Source organism: Jaculus jaculus, unplaced genomic scaffold, assembly GCF_020740685.1.
Source record: "Jaculus jaculus isolate mJacJac1 unplaced genomic scaffold, mJacJac1.mat.Y.cur u25, whole genome shotgun sequence".
NCBI classification, from domain to species: domain Eukaryota; kingdom Metazoa; phylum Chordata; class Mammalia; order Rodentia; family Dipodidae; genus Jaculus; species Jaculus jaculus.
Genome location: NW_025423515.1, coordinates 2807161 through 2827219, shown reverse-complemented (window position 1 = coordinate 2827219; position 20059 = coordinate 2807161). Strand labels below are relative to the sequence as shown.

General features: G+C 37.8%; 1 protein-coding gene across 1 annotated transcript; it reads left to right on the top strand.

Annotated features, from left to right (window-relative positions):
* The first annotated feature begins 557 nt into the window (after positions 1 to 557).
* LOC123457505 (vomeronasal type-2 receptor 116-like) lies at positions 558 to 13933 on the top strand. Its single transcript, XM_045141385.1, has 6 exons — positions 558 to 760; positions 8022 to 8310; positions 8705 to 9511; positions 10624 to 10851; positions 11744 to 11867; positions 13014 to 13933. Exons 1-6 carry the CDS (start codon positions 558 to 560, stop codon positions 13931 to 13933), a joined length of 2571 nt encoding a protein of 856 aa, XP_044997320.1.
* The last annotated feature ends 6126 nt before the right edge of the window (positions 13934 to 20059 follow it).

Genomic DNA, 20059 nt, shown 5'->3' with positions numbered 1-20059 from the left:
TGGAGCACACAGTAAATGCTGTGATGCTGATAGGAGTGAGGTATGTGAGGATCCTCTCCTCCTTTTCAACAATGGAGGAAATAATGCTGCACTTTTATGCATGAGCTATGATGGAAAGGAAAAATTTCTCAACTTTTCACTACACATCTGGTTTTAGACATGCTGAAGAAATCCATTTACATGCTTTCAGGTGTTTTTCATCCAAATGGCTTGCTGACATGAGTCTGGGACCAAAAGTGCTCATATTATCTCAGGGGTATTCATGCCTGGATATGCATGATCTCATAGCGCCTGAAACCAGAAATAATCCTCACAACATGTTTTTCAACATGTGTTTTTGACCATGATGTAGACCTCAGGTGCAGAGCCCCATGGCTGTGTTCTGTACTCCTCAAAGGAGGTGACACAGGCTGGGAAGAAGGACATTAGGGATATAAATATTCCCCCTAGCCAGCAGTAGTAGTAAAGATAGATACACGCACAAGCATGCACATGTGATTTGTGTATCTACTGGATGTTGAACATTGCATCTGAGCTCAGACTGAGAGCTTTGAGAAATGGGGAAGCTGACCAGTCTAATGCTTGCCATATTTCTTGTGATGCTTTCTGCACTCTTCTGCAGTTTGACAGAAACAAGCTGCTTTTGGAGAATAAAGAAAAGCACAGACAATGATGGAGATATGTGGAAGGATTGTAATTTTGAAATTGTGATATCTTGGAAGCCTAGGAGAGAAAAAGATTTAAGAAGAAAGCTTTCCTGGTAAGTGTCAACTTTGGTTCTTAATTTTCTCTTTCAAAGTCACAAATAAAGTGTAAGAAGTCTGCATATGGGTAACAAAAACACTTGGAGGATCCATTGCTCTTTTATTCCTAAGTATGCCACTTATAAATGAGCCAAAAATTATTTTGCTTTTACAAAGCAGTATTTTCCCACAATCAAGTAAATATGAGTTTTTATACTCCAATGTATATATCTAGGATTTTTGGGCATAGTGCTTTCTTCCTTGCCTCATATTAAATCCTCCTTATCCTGACAATAAACTCCACTGGCATTTAGTCAATATTAAGTGGCTGAGAAAGTGTCCCTTCCAGTATCTGCTCATCTTTCATACATAAGTATGTAACTCCTAAGGTCTTCCAAAGGCTACCAGTTTTCTGTGTTTGTCTAACGGTGGACAGTCTTTTCACTTAGACACTCATCTCTCAAATACCTGTGTATGAGATTCCATGATATTTCCTTATAAAATGTTATATTTGATGAATATTTTATGTCTCCAGACTTAATGTCTCATGTCTATTATCCTAGCATTTGGGAGAAAGATGTAAAATCACCTTGAGTTCAAACCCTGGTTCAGGTTCAGGGAGTTCCAGATCAGTCTGAGTTATTGTGAAACCATGTCTTCTAAATATCTAAATAAAAATCAGTAAATTCCAAATATGTTTTCAAAAAAAAAAAAAAAGGTGGACTCCTCTGGGAAATAGTTCAGTGGCTAAAGCTGCTGACTTGCAAAGCCTTCTGACACAGGTTCAATTCCACAGCATCCATGTAAAGCCATATGCAAAAGGAGTCACATTATCTTGACTTGTTTGTAATGACAGAGAATCTATCATGCCATAAATGTTCACAATAAACAAATAGATAAGAAAACAAATTAAATATTTTTAAAAGTTGTTTCATTATTTTACTACATGTACTGTATATATATCCATTAATTAAGTTTTATGAGTATTTTTTGAGGTAGGATCTTGCTTTAGCTCAGGATGGCCTTAAGTTCACTCTGTACTTTCAGAGTGGTCTTGAATTCACGATGATTCTCTTAATTGTGCCTTCCAAGTGCTGTGATTTAAAGTGTGTGCCAACATGCCCAGCTTATGTAATTTTTTTTTCACCTTCCACATATGAAGACAACCATTTCTTGTACTTTTGTGTGTGGCTCACTTACTTACCTTCGGAAAAGCTATAGGTTTCTTACAAATTATGGGGTATTCTTCTTAACGACTGAAGAATAAATTTTGTCCACACATCATGTTTTTTATCCATTCATTAGATAAATGCTAAGGTATGTTTTATAACTTGTTATTGTGAACAATAAAACAATGAAAACTGCTAATGCAAGCATTTTTTTTATTTTGTGATTAGCCCTAGTATATTTTACAAAATGTTATAAACTTCTTATATCTCCTAACAATACTTCCTTTAAGTTTATACCCAGGATTGATATAGCTGGATCTTACGAGGGAACAACAGTGTTGTTAACAATAAGGACAAAAAATTCCATTCCTAACCAAATATAATAGGACTTCATTTTCTTACATATCATTATTAAGTACATTGAACAATGCTTCTGTTAAGGTTTTTCATTACTGTTATCTCTATTCTAGGGCTATATGACTTATATTTAGCTATTCTATTTTCTATTTTCTGGACCATTATCCTCCACACCATCAATGATGACCAGAAATGTTTTTCATTTTGCATTCTCTATTCTGTTCAACGGTTTCTTGGTGTGCAACCATTTATTAAAGTAATCTAACTTGACCCTTCTCATTTAATACCACAAAACACATCTTGGACTCATAATCAGGAAATGTTTCTGCAATAAGCGATTTTCTCTATGACTGTCTATTGAATTGATAGTCTATTTTGAAATTTTTATTTGGGGAGAGAGTTATTATTCCATTTTCAATCTTATTTGAGTGGTTACCCAGTTTCACAGCATCATTTAGAAGAAAAGCTGTCTTGTCTTCCAAGTGAATTTTCGCATATGACTAAATATTTGAAATTTTGATTTTGCCCATTCATTGTACTCTTTGTCTTACTATGTCAGAGGATTAGCCTGCTCAAGTTTGTTTCATTGAAGCTGAAAATTATATATTATTATACTTCATGAATTTTAAAGTAAAAATATGAATTCCTCTAATCTGAAGTTTTGTAAAATGACTTATGAATTATTATACTCCTTTAAGTATACATTTTATGCTGCCATAGTTTGAACATTTTGATCCTGATGTATTTCATATTTTACATTTTTAGAATATTACCTTATAGTAGACACATATATATTCATGTATATTTGGATTAATTTTATCTTTTTGCTGCCAAGGCCTTTTCCTAAGTCTATACTTCTAGCACCTAAAATGCATGAACAACATTCACAAGCACTGATGTAAAAGCAGAACTTTCGGACTCCAATTCAAGTTATTCAATTTACACGGGTTCAGGAAGAGCCAAAAGAATCACAACCTGCCTGGTGGTATCAATGGTGTTGTGCTTCTTCCAGACTCATACTCATCAATGGTTTCCAAAATCACTCCTTTTTTCCCCATAGGTACATTAGAATCTGTACTCCAGAGGATACTTTACTGTACTGGGAACATTGCCATATCAGCTATTTTCCACTGCCCATGAAATGACCAGGAAAGAGTAAATTAATTCTCCCTTGATCAAACATATTTAATATCAGTATACAAAAGAATGATGCTATGGGAAATGAATAAGTATCACATAACTGATCTAATAGAATTGGAATGAAAATTCTTTGATTTCCTACAGATAAAATCCTGGAAGGGCACAGTGATTGTGCCCAAGTTAACAGGTCAAATGGGAAACACCACCAGGGAAGATGCTGAATAACTGTGCACATATAATCATTCTTTATTGTGTAGGGTATAATAGTGCATCATTAATTTTTAAGTATTTTATTTACCATTTAAGAGAGAGACAGAGGAAGAGGCAGAGAGAAAGAGAGAATGGGCTTATCAGGAAATCCAGTCACTCCAGACACATGTGCCACCTTGTGCATTTGGCTTACATGGGTCCTGGGGAATTGAACTGGGATCCTTAGACTTCACAGGCAAATGCCATAGCCATTAAGCAATTCCCCCAAACCATTCATCATTAATTTTGACAGACAGAAAAAAAGGAATCTTAAATCAAAAAAAAAAATTGATCAGTAGCCAGAAGCAAATTGCCACAAACTGATCTTGGTGCTTAGGAAAAATATTCTCAATTTTGGAAAAATAATATTATTGGGTATTGGGGATAAGCAAGAAATTCTTTAATACTTATTTACTTTCTTCTGTATTTGACATTTTGACACATGTATAAAAATATTTTCATATTATTCTCACTAATTACCCAATAACACATTCTTCTTGCCCATTTTTCTTTTTTCTTTATAAAATTAGACAAATTAGGGTCGCTTATATGATTGTTTAGTGAAAGGTTATTTACCACATGTTGGGAAACTTGTCAGTGGCTACATCACCAATTAACATGTTTCCCAGATATAATTAGCAGCCATTTCAAACGTTTAGTTCCATTTTTCTTGGTACTCTATCAGCAACCAGAAGTTGTAATTGCCAATATAAAGTGATTACTGTATGCTCAGTGTCAAACAGGACATCAGAACTAGACACCTTTAGGTTGAGGGAACTTTTCAGAAGGTTGGATAAGGTCTTCTTACAAAGAAAAATGAAACCTCAATTAAGGCTGCACATAATCTATAAGTTAAAATGTGAAAGGCACACCTTATCAAAGTTTACTAAATACGAAGCAATCGTTCATTTGTTGGTGATAGCAAAATTGTGAATAGGAAAATAATAGAATTAGGCCTATTAGATCTATAAATCAATTGTTTAAAGTTCTGACTGAAAATACAAAATTAGTGAGACAATTCTTCATAGATATTATGATAGTACTCCCAATGAAATGTGGAGCTGGAAACTCCAAAATTATTTCTTTTGAACATAACCTGTTATAATTTTTAGATGTTAAATTTTCATAAAAAGACAACATCAGTGATTATTAAGAAATATTTTAATCATAAAGTCAAAATATATCTACAGAAGAATTCTAATGATCTACAAAACTATTTGTCTATCTATGAATAGAGAAGACTTAAAAATGAGGCAATACTAGAGGAAATCAAAATTTTACATTTGCAGAGATATCAAAAAGTTTAAGGGACCATGAAATTTTCACATGTGAAATATGCCAAATCCTGAGTTTACTCTGCTTACTTACTGAGCACTAAGGTTAGTAATGTAAACTAGCAGTAAGTTAAGCTAGTATAGTAGTAAACTAGTAAGGTAAACTAGCAGTCTAGTAGTGATACAAATTTAAAAAAAATGCAACATAAATGCAGAGGACAATGCCAGAAGAATTGTATTCATAATCACCATCAACACAGTAGATCTACATTGATAAACAATGTTTGGGGGTTGCATAACCTATCCATCCTCTAGTATAACACAAACCTCAGCTCCCACATGTTATCTTTCTGCCCTTGTTACCTGCACTTGGATCTCACACGTGAATCTAAGCACAGTCTCCTAGTCACTACACCACTTTCTCCTGCCTATGTAATCTATGGCCAGCATCTCACATTGGGGTCTGCATAATCACATACACTAGTTTGGGTAGTTAACCAGTCTCCATGTCCTTCCTTCCACTCACACTGCCAATTGGCAGATTCCAGTGAGAGTCTGGGAGCAAGTTCCCCTCTTCATGTCCTTCTGCCTACCTGTATTATCACTTCTGCGATGCCAAATGTGAGCCCAGGTGCAGAGCCAGTCCATGTGCCCTTCCTACTACTGGTGCCACCTGCTGCTCAGAAGCTGCACATTAATGGACACTCTGCCCCTTGCCTCCTAAAATCATTACTGAATTACAAAAATAACTCTGAATATTTATGGTGTTAATTCTCCAACCAGACCCATCACTGAAATAGATTTAAATACTCCCAGCATGGCTCAGGAAAGTTTGATGAAAGGGGTGGAAAGATTGTTAGATCCACATGTTGGGACATTCTGCTCAGAGGCATTCCCTCCAGCCCATAATACATGGCCCACAATTCCCATGGTGTTAACTTTCATCCCCAGAGAGGAAGGCCTCTTCAGTAAAGGGGCAAGGAGGAGAAAGGATGGTACCAATAGGTGTTGTTTACATACAAAATATGTCCATATCTAATAAAAATATCTCCAAGTAGAAGATTGGATCAGAAAAGAGAAAAATTTCCTCATCTCAACAAAAATATATCTTGCCATTAAATAGATGCTATTTTGAGGGAACAGGTGGAAAATATTTTCTATAACTTTGCATTTCATTGCCAACTTGACAAGAATGATATTCTGGATTAGGTCAACCCTGGGCAGTATTCCTGTGAGATGATGTTGACTAGGCAATTGAGGTTGGAATATCTAACTTAACAGTGCGCAGCACCATTCCAGAGCATAGATTCTGTAATATCCAAAAGGGAGAAAGCTGGCTGCAAATGCAAACCCTTCACTAAGCACTGCTGCCTGCTTGTTGGCTAAAAAAAAAAAAAAAAAAAAAAAAACTGGTCCCAGTTGTCTCGCCTTATCTGTCAATAATCTCCTTATAAGTTTTGACTGTTATTTAAGATTACCAGAAGGGGAGTCTGAAATGAATACTTCCTCTTTAAACTGATTTTAATTTAATTATATATATATATATATATATATTTATATTTATATAATTATATATATATATATATATATATATATATATATATATAGAGAGAGAGAGAGAGAGAGAGAGAGAGAGAGAGAGAGAAGCAGCAGAAGCAGAGAGAGAAAACTGCCCTGCCAGGACCTGAGGCACTGCAGTCAAACTCCAGATGCTTGTGTCCCCTAGCACACATGTGCAAACTTGTGCAAGCCTCACCTTTGTGTTTCCGGCTTACATAAGATCTAGAGATTCAAGCATGGCTCTTAGGCTTTGCAGGCAAATGCCTTGACTGCTAAGCCATCTCTCCACCCCTAACGTTATTTTTGTCAGCTATTTTGTCCCAGCAAAGAGGAGTTATATAATACAAGAAGCAAATGGAATTGCAAAAACAATGGTCAACTCTTCTAATTGCTGATCAAATAGATTTCACGCCATAATGAGAGGAGATAACATAATTTCAAAGACAGTATAAGAGCCAAATTTTGTCATAAGTGGATAGGACTGACTGAATATTCAGCACTAATCAGAGCATGACCTTAGTCAATGCAGTATGATATCTAAAACATTGCCATAGAGTAGGAATTTATAGTGGGATTTCTGCATAAATATGGGGACCTGATTTCAAGTCCACAGCCCTCAGATACGATTTTGGCATGTTGATGTGCATCTATAATTCCAACACTAGATGAGGTTGATAGAGTCCTGGAGCTTGCTTGCTTCCTAGTCTCACCAAATTGGTGAGTGTCCAGTCATCAGACTAACGATGCTTAACATAATGGAGGAAAACAACTGACATTGACTTATGGGCATACTCAAACAAGCATCTGGCCTCTTCCACACATTCTCACATATAATATTGTCTCTCCCAAACATGAAGATGTATATTACCCACATATACACTCCAAAATACCACAAATTAGATCACTGGTTCTTTTATTGTGTGTTTCCTACAATTATGAGTTTCAGGATAAAGATATAGGCAGATTTACTGTGTGGCACAGGTCTATTTTCAAGTTTATGAATGACATACAGTCTTCACCAGATCCTCAAGCTGGAAACAGGAAACAAACTCTTTAGATATATTTGAAAGATATTTAATTAATTTACTTATGTGTGAGAGAGAGAGGGAAGGAGGAAGAAGCAGATAGAAAGAGAGAATGAGCACACCCGGGCCTCCAGCCACTGCAAACAAGTCCAGACACATGAGCCTCCTTGTGCATCTGGCTTACATGGGTTCTGGGGAATAGAACCTGGGTCCTTAGACTTCACTGGCAAATGCCTTAACTGCTGAATCATTTCCCCAGCCCTCTTTAGATATTTTTAAAACACAAATGCATTTAAGAATGGTCTGCCATTACAAAATTAAGAAAGAATTCTCAGTTGGTCTTTATGTGATGCGGTTTCATATCTTCACATCAAAGTGAATGATTACATGAGAATTTCAGGAAAAAAAACATCATTTATCACAGGTATAGCATGTCCAATCTATCTGTTTCAAAGTTATCCTGTTTGGAAACTCATTCATAATAATCACTGTGTTTCTTTTCAGTTTGCCAGTCAAAAAATATCAATATATTCTGACACTGATTTTTGCCACTGAGGAGATCAACAGAAATTCCAATCTTTTACCCAACATGTCTGTGGGATTTGAATTCCTTGAGTCCAAGTGTGATGATTCACTTAAACTTCTCCCTTATCTAAGTAAGATAGCAAAAATACGTTACTGGATTCCTAATTACAGGTGTAGACAACATTCATGTTATGTACGTCTTACTGGACCAACATGGGCAGCAAGTATCAAATTTGGGACATTTCTGAAGCTCTTTGATTTTGGACAGGTGAGATTTTTGTTATATACAGTATAAATCCTGACCTCTCCCCCCTTATTACCATTCTCATGTGCTTAGTGGTATTTCAAGTAGGGGACATGAGTTATGCATGAATTGTCAAATGCTTTTCAAAGAGCTAATGACCAGTGATTTTGTGGGGTATCAACACTTCATTTTTAAGATTTGATTGGAGGAAGTGGGGAAACATACAAACAGATTTCCTACAACACTTACATTGCTAATTTTTCAGATACCTAAGGACAGTGACATATGAGTATTAATTGGGTAACAAACATCCTTCCCACCATTCTTCCTATGTGGTGATTAGCACAATTCAGATCATGGATTGAGTTTGTTTCCAATTCCCTTCCTCATATTGATTTCTATGTTCTGTGTCCTTTAGATTCACTATGGCCCATTTCATCCTATTCTGAGTGACCATTATCAGTATCCTCATCTGTATCAGATTGCCCCCAAGGACACAAGACTGGCTTATGCCATAGTCTCCTTACTGCTTCATTTCAACTGGACCTGGGTGGGGCTTATCATCTCTGATGATGACCAAGGTATTCAATTTCTCTCAGATTTGAGAGAAAAGATGCAAGGAAGTGAAGTCTGTTTAGCCTTTGTGAATGAGATACCATTAAACATGGAGTTATACAATACAAGGGCTGAGATATATTATAACCAAATTGTGACGTCATTGGCAAATGTTGTGATGATTTATGGTGAAATGAATTCCACAGTAGAAGTGAGCTTCAGAAGATGGGCCTATTTAGGCATCCAGAGGATCTGGGTCACCACTTCACAGTGGGATGTTGTCACCAAACATACAAGCAGAGACGTTAGTTTTGACTCATTTCATGGGACTTTCATTTTTTCTAACCACCATCAGGAGATTCCCAATTTCAAAAAAAATATTCAGACAATGAACACTTCAAAATATCCAATAGACCTTTCTCTGATGAAGTCAGAATGGATGTACTTTAATTGTTCAAATATTGAATCTAAATGTAGAACACAGAATAAGTCTTCACCCAACACCTCTTTAGAGTGGTATGCAGGCCAAGGATTTGACATGGCCATGAATGATGAGACTTATAATCTTTACAATGCTGTGTATGCTTTGGCATATGCCCACCATAATTTCTTTTTTCAACACGTAGATATGCAGGCAACAAAACCTCAACACCTAGTTGACTGCCCAAAGGTATGTATTGTCATCAGTGTTCCCTTCTAAGTTGTTGCACACATTTTGAAACCCTGGTGCTGTGGAGTACTTTTCTCAATTATGAATATTTCTATATTGTTTCATTTCCTACTAAGTGAATCTAGATATGAGATTATTAATTACTTTTGGGGGGAAAATACCTGACATAAGAAATTGAGTAAAGAATGCTTTCATTCTAGTTCACATTTCAAGGGTAGAGGCCATCATGATGGTGACAATATGGAAGCAGGAGCATAAACATATAAAAATATCTGTGATAATAGACCCTTGGCCTATGGAATATTGCCATATGTGTTCATTGTGAGTTGTCCCAGTTAAAGTACCTAACATAGAAATTCCTTAGAGATATGTCCAGAAATTTGTGTCCACGGCAATTCTTATTTAAGTCAAGTTGATACACGTGATAAATCACCACTGTGTGAATATATTGAAAAAGAGGACAGTGAAATTAATGATCTCAGTTTTGAGTGAACTATGTTTATTGTGACAGATGGTCCTGATACCATTCCAAATGTTATGTTTTGATATGTAATCCCAGATATTTATCATGAAGTGCTTGAATATCGATCTTACTTTTCCCATGCCAAAGTATCCTGATCAGTTTGATTGATAGTACATATAAGTTGTTAAAGTAATTCTGTCTCACTGTAAGTACTGAAAGTTACTTGATTTTCATAAATATAATGGGTTTAGAATCTTACATTGCCTCCTACTCATAACTGATGGCTGACTCCACAATGCACAGCGCATATTCCCCAACTAGGAGTGTCCCTGCTAGGGGTGGGGGTCAGGAAGGACGCTGACAATGGTACCAACCTGACTGTATTCACTGAGTACAAAAGTAATTTAAAAACCTTATATCACTAGCTTTATATAATATTTGGTAATCATTTTAGCAGTTTCTCCAAAAAGAAATTTATAAAAATATAGTAATTAATTTATTTGTAGAATTTCATTTATTTCACACTACTGGGAACTTGCAATAAAGTTTCCTGCTGAAGGATGAACAGAAAAAAAGCAAGGTCTAACCCACAACATATATCATGTTTATATGTGTGTACAAACTTAATTTCAATATACGTCTCTTTTAGCTTTACAGCTCCCTGAAGACCTTGCAATTTTTGAACCCTGTTGGAGACCTAGTGACTGTTAATGAGAAAACAAAATTTGATGCAGAGTATGATATTCTCCACATTTGGAATTTTCCACAAGGTCTTGGAATAAAGGTGAAAATAGGACAATTTTCTCCACATCTGCCCCTTGGTCAGCAATTGTATTTGTTTGATGAGACACGAGAGTGGGCAACAGGGAGCAGGCAGGTATGTTGTACTCACTGTGATGCTTTACCATAGACGTAAGATGCAAACATCATGTGGGGTCATGTGTGCCCTTCAGTGTTTGGTCAAGTGCAACATGTTTTATAGGATCCTTTTTCCAGTGTCCTAGAGTTTCTTTCTGTCTTATGAAAAATATTTGGAAACAACAAAATATTTTATCAAACTCTCCATACGTAAGACAACTTTCAGTGTACTAAATGGAGTGTGGTCCTTAAATTATATTGTATGTTGTCAGGCACTGCCAGGCACAGACTGAAGCCTTCAGGAGAGGGGCCTGAGCTGCCAGGCACTGCTAAGGACCCTAGGGCTACAGGGCTACAGAAGGCCACTCCCTCCCCAAGCCCTGCACACCTGAATTTAGGTGGCATTACCCATAACCCTGTGACCATTGGACAGGTGCCTAGGAAACTCCTAATCAGCTGGTAGCCTTCACACAGTCCTGAGACCATATTTCACCTGATCCACCACTTCCTCCCCACCCCCACATCCTCCAACACCCCCCACCATTGCCTACATGCTGGAAAGATAGTTCCTAGGCATAGGCTAGCAACATTTAAAACCACCAGTCCCCTTAGGGTCCTCCCCCCACCGTCAGATGCTTATAAACCCATTTCCCTGACAATAAACAGAGACAGCTGTTCATGCCAAAATTCCTCCAGTAAGTCTTTTACTTTTGCGTGCTCACCCACCCTGGCCCTGAGCTCTTTCAGGGAACCATGGCCAGACCCCAGAGGACACAGGAACCCACAGTCTGTGTGGAAAATAAGTTCATTAATAATGCATTGTTTTAGTATATATTTGTCAATGGAGTAAAAAAAATTCTAACTGTTAAAAATACATTTCTGTGGGGCTTGGTTTCCCCCCCCCCCCTTAGATCCCCTCCTCTGTGTGCAGTGAGAATTGCAGGCCTGGATCCAGGAAGTTCAGACAGGAGGGAAAGGCAGCCTGCTGTTTTGATTGTTCTCCTTGCCCTGAAAATGAAATTTCTAACAAAACAGGTAAGTTGATGTTTCAGGTAGAAATTCTCCAGTTATTCTGGGGACTGGTTTCTGCCTGGATGGGACCTGAAGAAACAGATAATATAATTACGTTTAAAACATGATAAATACTTCTGACCACAAAAATAGCACTCACTTTCCTCCACAAACCTCATTTTTATTACCTAGATCCACTGTAGTTGTTAATTCCCCCACAATAAAAAATAAGCTCTTTGAAATGTAATAATCCAGGAATATGTTATCCCTTTCAAGGATTATGACACCTGATATTTTCTTCACAGACATATAATCTGCTTTGAGTCTACATACATTGAAGGTTACAAGAAGGAAGCTTTCACATACTTATTTTCCCATTACCCAGTAGGTTACTGACAGAAAAGAAATGCCCATAGATGTCATTATTTTAGCTTTAGAAAAATGTAATTTTCCAATACTGTGAGTGTTAGAATAGCATCTAGTGAGTACATACAAAATAATTGAGAAAGAGAAGTTAACTTAAGACAACAGACAATAGCATATCCCAAACATTAAAATCCTGTTTCAGGAAACCTAACCATTCTAGAGTTGTACCTAAATGCTGTAAGAAATATGAGAAAAGGGATTTAAATAATAATGTAGATATTAATACCTCCATGTTTTCATCTTAGAGTCTGCTAGGTGTCCTCATACCTACAGGATGTTTCCAGTGTCCCAGAAACCAAAGTGTGTGGGAGTGGTGGAGTGTCGATAGATGAAGTAAAAAATAAAAAAAAAGAAATACGACTGACTTTTTTTTTTGACGTGTACCCACTGGGATAACATCATAAAAGAATTAAAATAATAAAATATAGAATAACTATGACATGCCGACACAATTACTGCAATTGTGTGAACAGAAATTTTGAAAACATGATTAAGAAAAGTAACATTAGAGGTATAAATGGAAAAATCTACTTTGATTGAAATATTCAGTATGAGATACTGTATAATTAATGAGATGGTCTTTATTAACTGGGAATCATGGCTATAGAGCAAGCTACCTTAATTGTTGCCAGTAGGAACAAGGAATACAAACAGGACTGACCTCTAAAACGTGTGTTTGCAATATACTTTGACTAAGAAGGAAATACTGCCACTATCCTGACGATGCTTTGCTTTGTCTGCCAGATATGGATCAATGTGTGAAGTGCCCAATCAACCAGTACGCCAACAAAGAGCAAACTCACTGTCTCCAAAAAACTGTGACATTTCTGTCTTATGAAGACCCCTTGGGGATGGCTCTGGCTTGCTTGGCCCTGTGCTTCTCTGCACTCACTGCTCTTGTTCTTGGGGTTTTTGTGAAGCACCAAGACACACCAATTGTGAAGGCCAATAATCGCACAAACAGCTACATCCTGCTCATCTCCCTCGAGTTTTGTTTTCTCTGTTCATTGCTCTTCATTGGACATCCCAACACCGCCAAGTGCATCCTGCAGCAGGTCACCTTTGCAGTTCTGTTCACTGTGGCTGTGTCCACTGTCTTGGCCAAAACAATTACTGTGGTTCTGGCCTTCAAGGTCACTGCTCCAGGAAGAAAGATGAGGGGATTGCTGGTATCAGGAGCACCTAACTTCATCATTCCCATCTGTACCTTGATCCAACTAGTTCTCTGTGGACTCTGGCTGGGAACATCCCCTCCCTTTGTGGACACTGATGCACACTCAGAACATGGTCACATCATCATTGTGTGCAATAAAGGCTCAGTCACTGCCTTCTACTGTGTCCTGGGATACCTCGGATCTCTGGCTGTAGGGAGCTTCACTGTGGCTTTCCTGGCCAGAAACCTGCCTGACACATTCAATGAAGCCAAGTTCCTGACCTTCAGCATGCTGGTGTTCTGCAGTGTGTGGCTCACCTTCCTCCCTGTCTACCATAGCACCAAGGGGAAGGCCATGGTGATGGTGGAGGTCTTCTCTATCTTAGTCTCCAGTGCAGGGTTGCTAGGTTGCATCTTTTTTCACAAGTGCTACATCATTATATTAAGACCAAGTAGAAACTCTCTTCAGAGGACTAAGAAAAAACATATGGTTCATCCAATTGATTTTTAAATTTTAACTCACATGTATTGGTTTGATATATATCTCAAAGGAACTCTTACACTATAGTAGCCAATAAATACTAAAAAATGGTAAGATGTTTGTTTATGTGTACAAGTCATATTTGTTCTCTAACAATATTACCATCATTTTTGCACAGCCTTCAGGCCAGTTTCCATTACCCAGCACCTTCTGAAAGCCAGTTTCACAAAGTGGCATATGCCTTTTTAGTTAGGTAGCAACACCAAGAATAATCATTTTCTCCTGTCTTACTCAGATTCATAAGCAAAAACTTTTAGGAAAAAAAAAAAAACCCTGCTAATGTACCGTGCATTGTGTTCCTATCAGTCTTGATCATGTGGAATGTATCTGATCCATTCTTCCAGTTTTTCAATGTAAATCTGTTGTAGAATATTGCTGAACAGAGCAAATGCCTTTGGGCCTGACTAAAAATGTTGCAGTCGAGTGCTCAGATTATTCAGATAGACAGTGAGAGTATAAGTAAGAGATTGAACTATATTACCCTTTGGAAGAATCAAAGTCTGTAGATGAACCTGGTATCAATATATATTAAGGTTATGGAAGTGTGTGGAATAGCCTGAAAAACATGAGGATGTATAATTAAAGCTAAGATTGTGCAGACCATCGAAGGTCCATGCCCATTATGTAAGAGAAAAAAAGTGATGCCATTGGAAACTACTACATTTGAAAATTAATTTGTTGTTACAATGATATTATTTAACACATTTGTAGTTTAGTGGATTGCAGATCATGAAAACTTTAGTATTTATAAAACCTTTCATTAAATGACTCTTGGTGTTTTTATTTGAAAGTTTATTAACATAGGAATCAATTACTAGTGTATCATTGTAAGTGGTGTAACTTTTGCTATCAGTTGCTAAACAGATGTCATTTGTCTGTCAAAGATTCAACTATATGAGACTGGTTTCTGAATGTTCTAGTGTTAAAGAAGTGTGATCAAGACTAGGTCCCTAGTACATCTGCATTGCTTAACCCTTTCCTTTTTTAAAACTGTGTTTTATTTTATTTATAGGAGAGAGAGAGAGAGGCAAATAGATGATGATGATGATGATGACAGAGAGAGGGAGAGAATGGGTGCACCAGGGCCTCCAGCTGCTGCAAATGAATCCCAGATGCATGTGCCACCTTGTGGATCTGGCTTACATGGGTCCTGAGGAGTAGAACCTGGGCCCTTTGGCTTTGTAGTCAAGGGCCTTAAAGGCTAATCCACCTCTCCAGCCCCTGCTTGCCCCATTTTGATGTTATATTGCTTACATCCATTCTTTTCTGTCCTTAAACGTGCTACACCCTATTGTGATGACATTCATGGTGAGACATCACATCCAACGTACTATGCCAAACCTTTGAAACTACACTCCAATATTTTCATTTGAAATTCTTATCTTAGTACACAAAGTAATGTAAAATAAAACTCAAATGTGAGGGAAGAGATTTATTCTTGCACAGGAGCAGAGAGTTCAGCCCATGGGACCTTTAAACAGAATAGCAATTGTTTAAATCACAGTCATTTGTTGTGCTGAAGAAGAGAAAATACAGAGTGCCTGTAGAACTTCCATGACCGCCAAAGTGCTGTTCATTGTCCATATGGAAGACAGCCAGGTGTGAGGAATAATCCAAGTGGAAGAGAAAAGCCATGGCATTAGTGTTAGCTTCCCATTAAAACTAAGACGATGATTTACTATGTTATCTTCCCCCCACCTCCCACCCCTGCCGGAACTTTCTTCTTTGACTTACCTGACGGAATGTATCAGCATGTTATTCTCATGAAACATGACCTGATATCAAGCCTGAATGTCTTCCTGGACAATACAGTTTTGAATGTCACATTTAGAGTGGAGTAAATAATAGTTGACAAGGGACTAGATCATTAGCAGTCCTTTTTTTTATTTTATATTTTGGTATTTTCAAGTATGTTGTTCCTCTAGCCAGGCTGACCTGGAATTCACTATGAATTCTAAGCATGGTCTCCAACTCATAGCAATCCTCCTACTTCGGCCTCCCAAGTGCTGGGATTGAAGGTGAGCACCTCCACCCTGACCATAGAGTACTTTTATTTTTGGTTGTTTTTAGATTGTGTGACACCCAGAGTTGATTGCATTATGCAAAAATTATATAAAATATTCAAACATTTGTCCATTGCTGATTTCTAGACCTGTGTATAGATTTGTGGTTGTCTACTTCTCTTTTATGAGTAAGATTAGGGACTAATCAGCTTTATGCTCACATGGTCTCTTAGGCTGCTGTGACACACCACTGCTATATTGTGAAAATAGCCATAAGTGATACATAGTGGATGGATGTGACACTTTTTGAACTTTTTGATTGGGTTATCCGATTATAGAATGACTTTAACTATACTGAATTCTGAAGCACATCAAAATTCTGATTTCCTCGAAGCCTAAATGACTCAGATCTATTAGGCTTTTACTACCTCATGGGAGTCAAACATCACATAGCACTTAGGAAAGACACATACCATCGCTGTTGTGAGGTCGCTGATGAATTGTTTTTTCTTAAGTCTCCTACTGTTGTATTTACCTTCTCAATGCTGAGACAAACACCCAAGCAAAAGCAGCTTATATCATGAAAGGGGTTATTTTAGCCTTACAGGTTCCTGGAGAAACGTGATCATAGCAGAGAAAGCTGGATAACTTCAACACACATGAGAGAGAGAGAGATCACTAGAGTTCACGGTGTCTCAGAGAATACATCAGGGCTGCAGAGCACTTCCAGCTCTGTTTCCATTGACTCATCTTCTTCCACAGGGCTCTTTCTGCCAGAAACTTAGTAGGAATCTTAAAGGTGTTCAAAAATGCCTGAAATTATGGAGACAATAATTAAAGCACCACAGTTATCCACACTAATGAAGTGGGTCTCAAACACAACTCTTATCCACTTTTGTCAGTGATTCCTGTCCTTCCTCTGTTATCTTATGCAGACCTCAGTTGGAAATAACCAAGTGTCACTGATGGCTTGTATGAGCTCATCCAATGGGATCTGTTATCTCCCACATTACACATGCTTGTGAAGCCTTTGTCTCATGAGGGATCCATAGGTAAAGTGCTCTGATTCTCCACTTCCATGATACTAAGAATGGCCCAAAGCCTCATGATCTGAGTGGTGAAAGGCTCCTTTATTTCTTGTTTAACAGTATTTCAGTTCCACAATTCAGTAGTGCAATAAACCTGACCAACATAGTTTTATATATTTGCCATTTAAGCCTTATATATTCATGCTGAAACATGTTTTTGCCTTCCTTTGTAATAAATGTCAAAACTTATAGGTTCTTTTCATTACTCCTGCCTTGCTCTGTGTCTTCTCATTGTCTCCTTCCTCCAATTTGTTCTTTCATTGTGTCATACCAGCTGTAGGAACTGGCAATATCTTACCTTTTTCTAATTTCCTTGACAAACCAGGAGACAGTAAAGAGGATATCACAGGCATGAATTTTGGGGCTGTAACTCAATACCATACGAGTGTGCCATTCAAAACTTATAAAGATATATTGCCATGAACAACTGATAAACATGTTATTCAGCCCCAATTCCCTTTTTTAACTTTTAAAAGAGATCCCCTATAAAAGATTGTTTTGTTTTTTTAATAGCTTACAACTTTCATTGTTTCTGCCATGTAATAGGACCAAAATGATTGTTTACTTATTGACCTTAAATTAAATCTTTCCCTCTGGAAAACAATAAATAAAAAGTCTATAAGAAGTTACATAAAGTTGAAAAGTGTGTGTGTGTGTGTGTTTGTGTGTGCAATCGAGTGAGAGAGAGAGAGAGGTAGTAAGAGAGTGAGACAGAGGCATAGATAATATGGGCACAACACAACCTCTTCCCACTGTAAATGAACACCAGGTACATGTGCCAGAGGGTTCATTTAACTTTATGTGCTTTCTGTGAAATAAAATCTGGCCTGCAGGCTTTACAAGCAAACACTTTTAACCATTGAACCATCTCTATAGCCCTCGGTTGTGTTTATTCACTCATTACTTAACTTCTTTCAAACAAATATATTAAAGATAAATTTCTGTCCCCTTTGCAAGTGTCAATTTTTTTTTTTTGCATGAGCTTTCTTTAGAGGTATATATTCACCTAACGTAGGAATAATGACAGATTTCTACGGATCTCCTCAAGGTCCATCTTTGTGATCTTTGAGTTTACTTGGGTTGCATGATAAAAATTTGTTTGTAGTATCATGAGTAACTAAAGGCTCTGTACCAGCAGAAATAGTTGCATTATTTGGATGATGGCTCTCAGCACATGTGTTAATGGAGTTTCACACAAAGATTTCTGTCCTCAACATTCCTGAGGAGTGTCCTACATTTCATTATTTTTCTACTGTTATAAATTGAGGAAGGGATATTTGTCTCCTATGTTTCATGATAATCTGAGCCTGTGTCTAGTCAAGTGCCTGGGTCATGGTAATTTTGTGAGATTCTTGAGTTTCTTTTACCCTGGGGAGATAAGAAAATATGTCTTCACCCAAAATAGGGCTCTGAGGGCAGACACCAATGCCAATTCAGTCAACCAATGATATTATTGGGCGGGGGTCACTTACAGAGCATGGAGAAGAATTATTTGTAAAGATGTGGAACATCTAAAGCAGCTATTTAATGAGACCTCTTTTGTGAAGAATATTCCTTGGACGCTCCTTCCTCAGCCTAAGAATGAGGGTTTACTTACAGAGCGAGGGTACCCAACAGCAACAGCACCACCTAGAAGTCTCATCTCATCCTGAATGAGGATTTCCCAGTGGCCATTCCAGAAGCTCCTTGTCACTGTCTGGGAGTATGAGACCACAAAGCAGCACTTAAGTGTGGCTCACTATGTCTGGATTACTCCACTGATACCCGTTCCTCAGCCTTGGGGGATGGTTTATTTACAAACCATGCATACAGTAAGGAAACTGTCACAGTGGATCTCCTTATAACTTTACCGTTTACTAAGAACTTGATCTTCCCTGGAATCCTGAGACATTGTGCGTTTCTTATATGCAGCTGGCACAGGGAGCGCTTGAATGCCAGGTCGGAGGGACCTGATGACTGTCCTAGGGCTTCTCTCATGAATCGACCCAGCTGCTTGAGATAAAGTTGGCAATAGTTGTTTACACCTTTCAATGTGTGCGAAATTTGCTACACAACAATGAGCAATTCTGAGACACGTGGAAGTTACAGTGTGGAGAAAGCAGTTACACACTCACATACAATGGCTTTTCTTAGGTTGATTTCATATCATCCTAAAGTAATGGAAGACTTTTTCCAATCTGAGTACTTTCACGTGTAGATTTTACTGCTTCTTTTGCAGACATCATAGTGCAATCTGCAAATATGTAGAATATGACTAATTCTTACAATATTTTTAAAATATTATTTATTATTTTTTATTTATTTATTTGAGAGCGACAGGCACAGAGAGAAAGACAGATAGAGGAGAGAGAGAGAATGGGCGCGCCAGGGCCTCCAGCCTCTGCAAACGAACTCCAGACGCGTGCGCCCCCCTTGTGCTAATGTGTTTGACAATACCAGATTCAGTAACCTGAAACCACTCTCAGTACTTGTAATTTTAACTTGCTTGAGGTTTTACAGCTTAAAATCTTAAATCTCTCAGTCCAATATCTCTAGCCAAGCACATCAGTCCATTACAAATTTAACCTTGATCAAACTCTCTGGGCCTAGGCAACAGGACGCAGCCAGCCCTTATGCCAGTATCCCAGTTCCAACAAAGTCCTCTGCAGTCTTTCCTTCCCCTTAGAAATATCATATTTCATTTTTATTTATTTGACACACAGAGAGAATGGGTATGCCAGAGCCTCCATCCACTGCAAACAAACTCCAGACGCATGCACCCCTTTGTGCATCTGGCTAATGTGGGTCCTGGAAAATTGAACCAGGGTCCTTTGGTTTTGCAGGCAAGTGTCTTAATGACTAAGCTATCTCCCCAGCCTCCCCTTAGAAATCTCATAAGCCAAGCCTCGAAGTTCAATGCTGTCTGCACTTAGCATTCTCAGACTCTCATCAGAATAGTCCATAAAACTTAGCTTACCAATCCAGAAGACATCTTCAGTTGCAAGCACCAAGTCCATGCCTATTCC

What these genes read in the sequence shown, in the direction of transcription:
- LOC123457505 (XM_045141385.1), top strand. Translation starts at nt 558, where the DNA reads ATGGGGAAGCTGACCAGTCTAATGCTTGCCATATTTCTTGTGATGCTT. An exon ending in AGCTCTTTGATTTTGGACAG is followed by an intron (nt 8,311 to 8,704) that starts GTGAGATTTTTG and finishes TGTGTCCTTTAG; the next exon opens with ATTCACTATGGCCCATTTCA. An exon ending in GGGCAACAGGGAGCAGGCAG is followed by an intron (nt 10,852 to 11,743) that starts GTATGTTGTACT and finishes CCCCCCCCTTAG; the next exon opens with ATCCCCTCCTCTGTGTGCAG.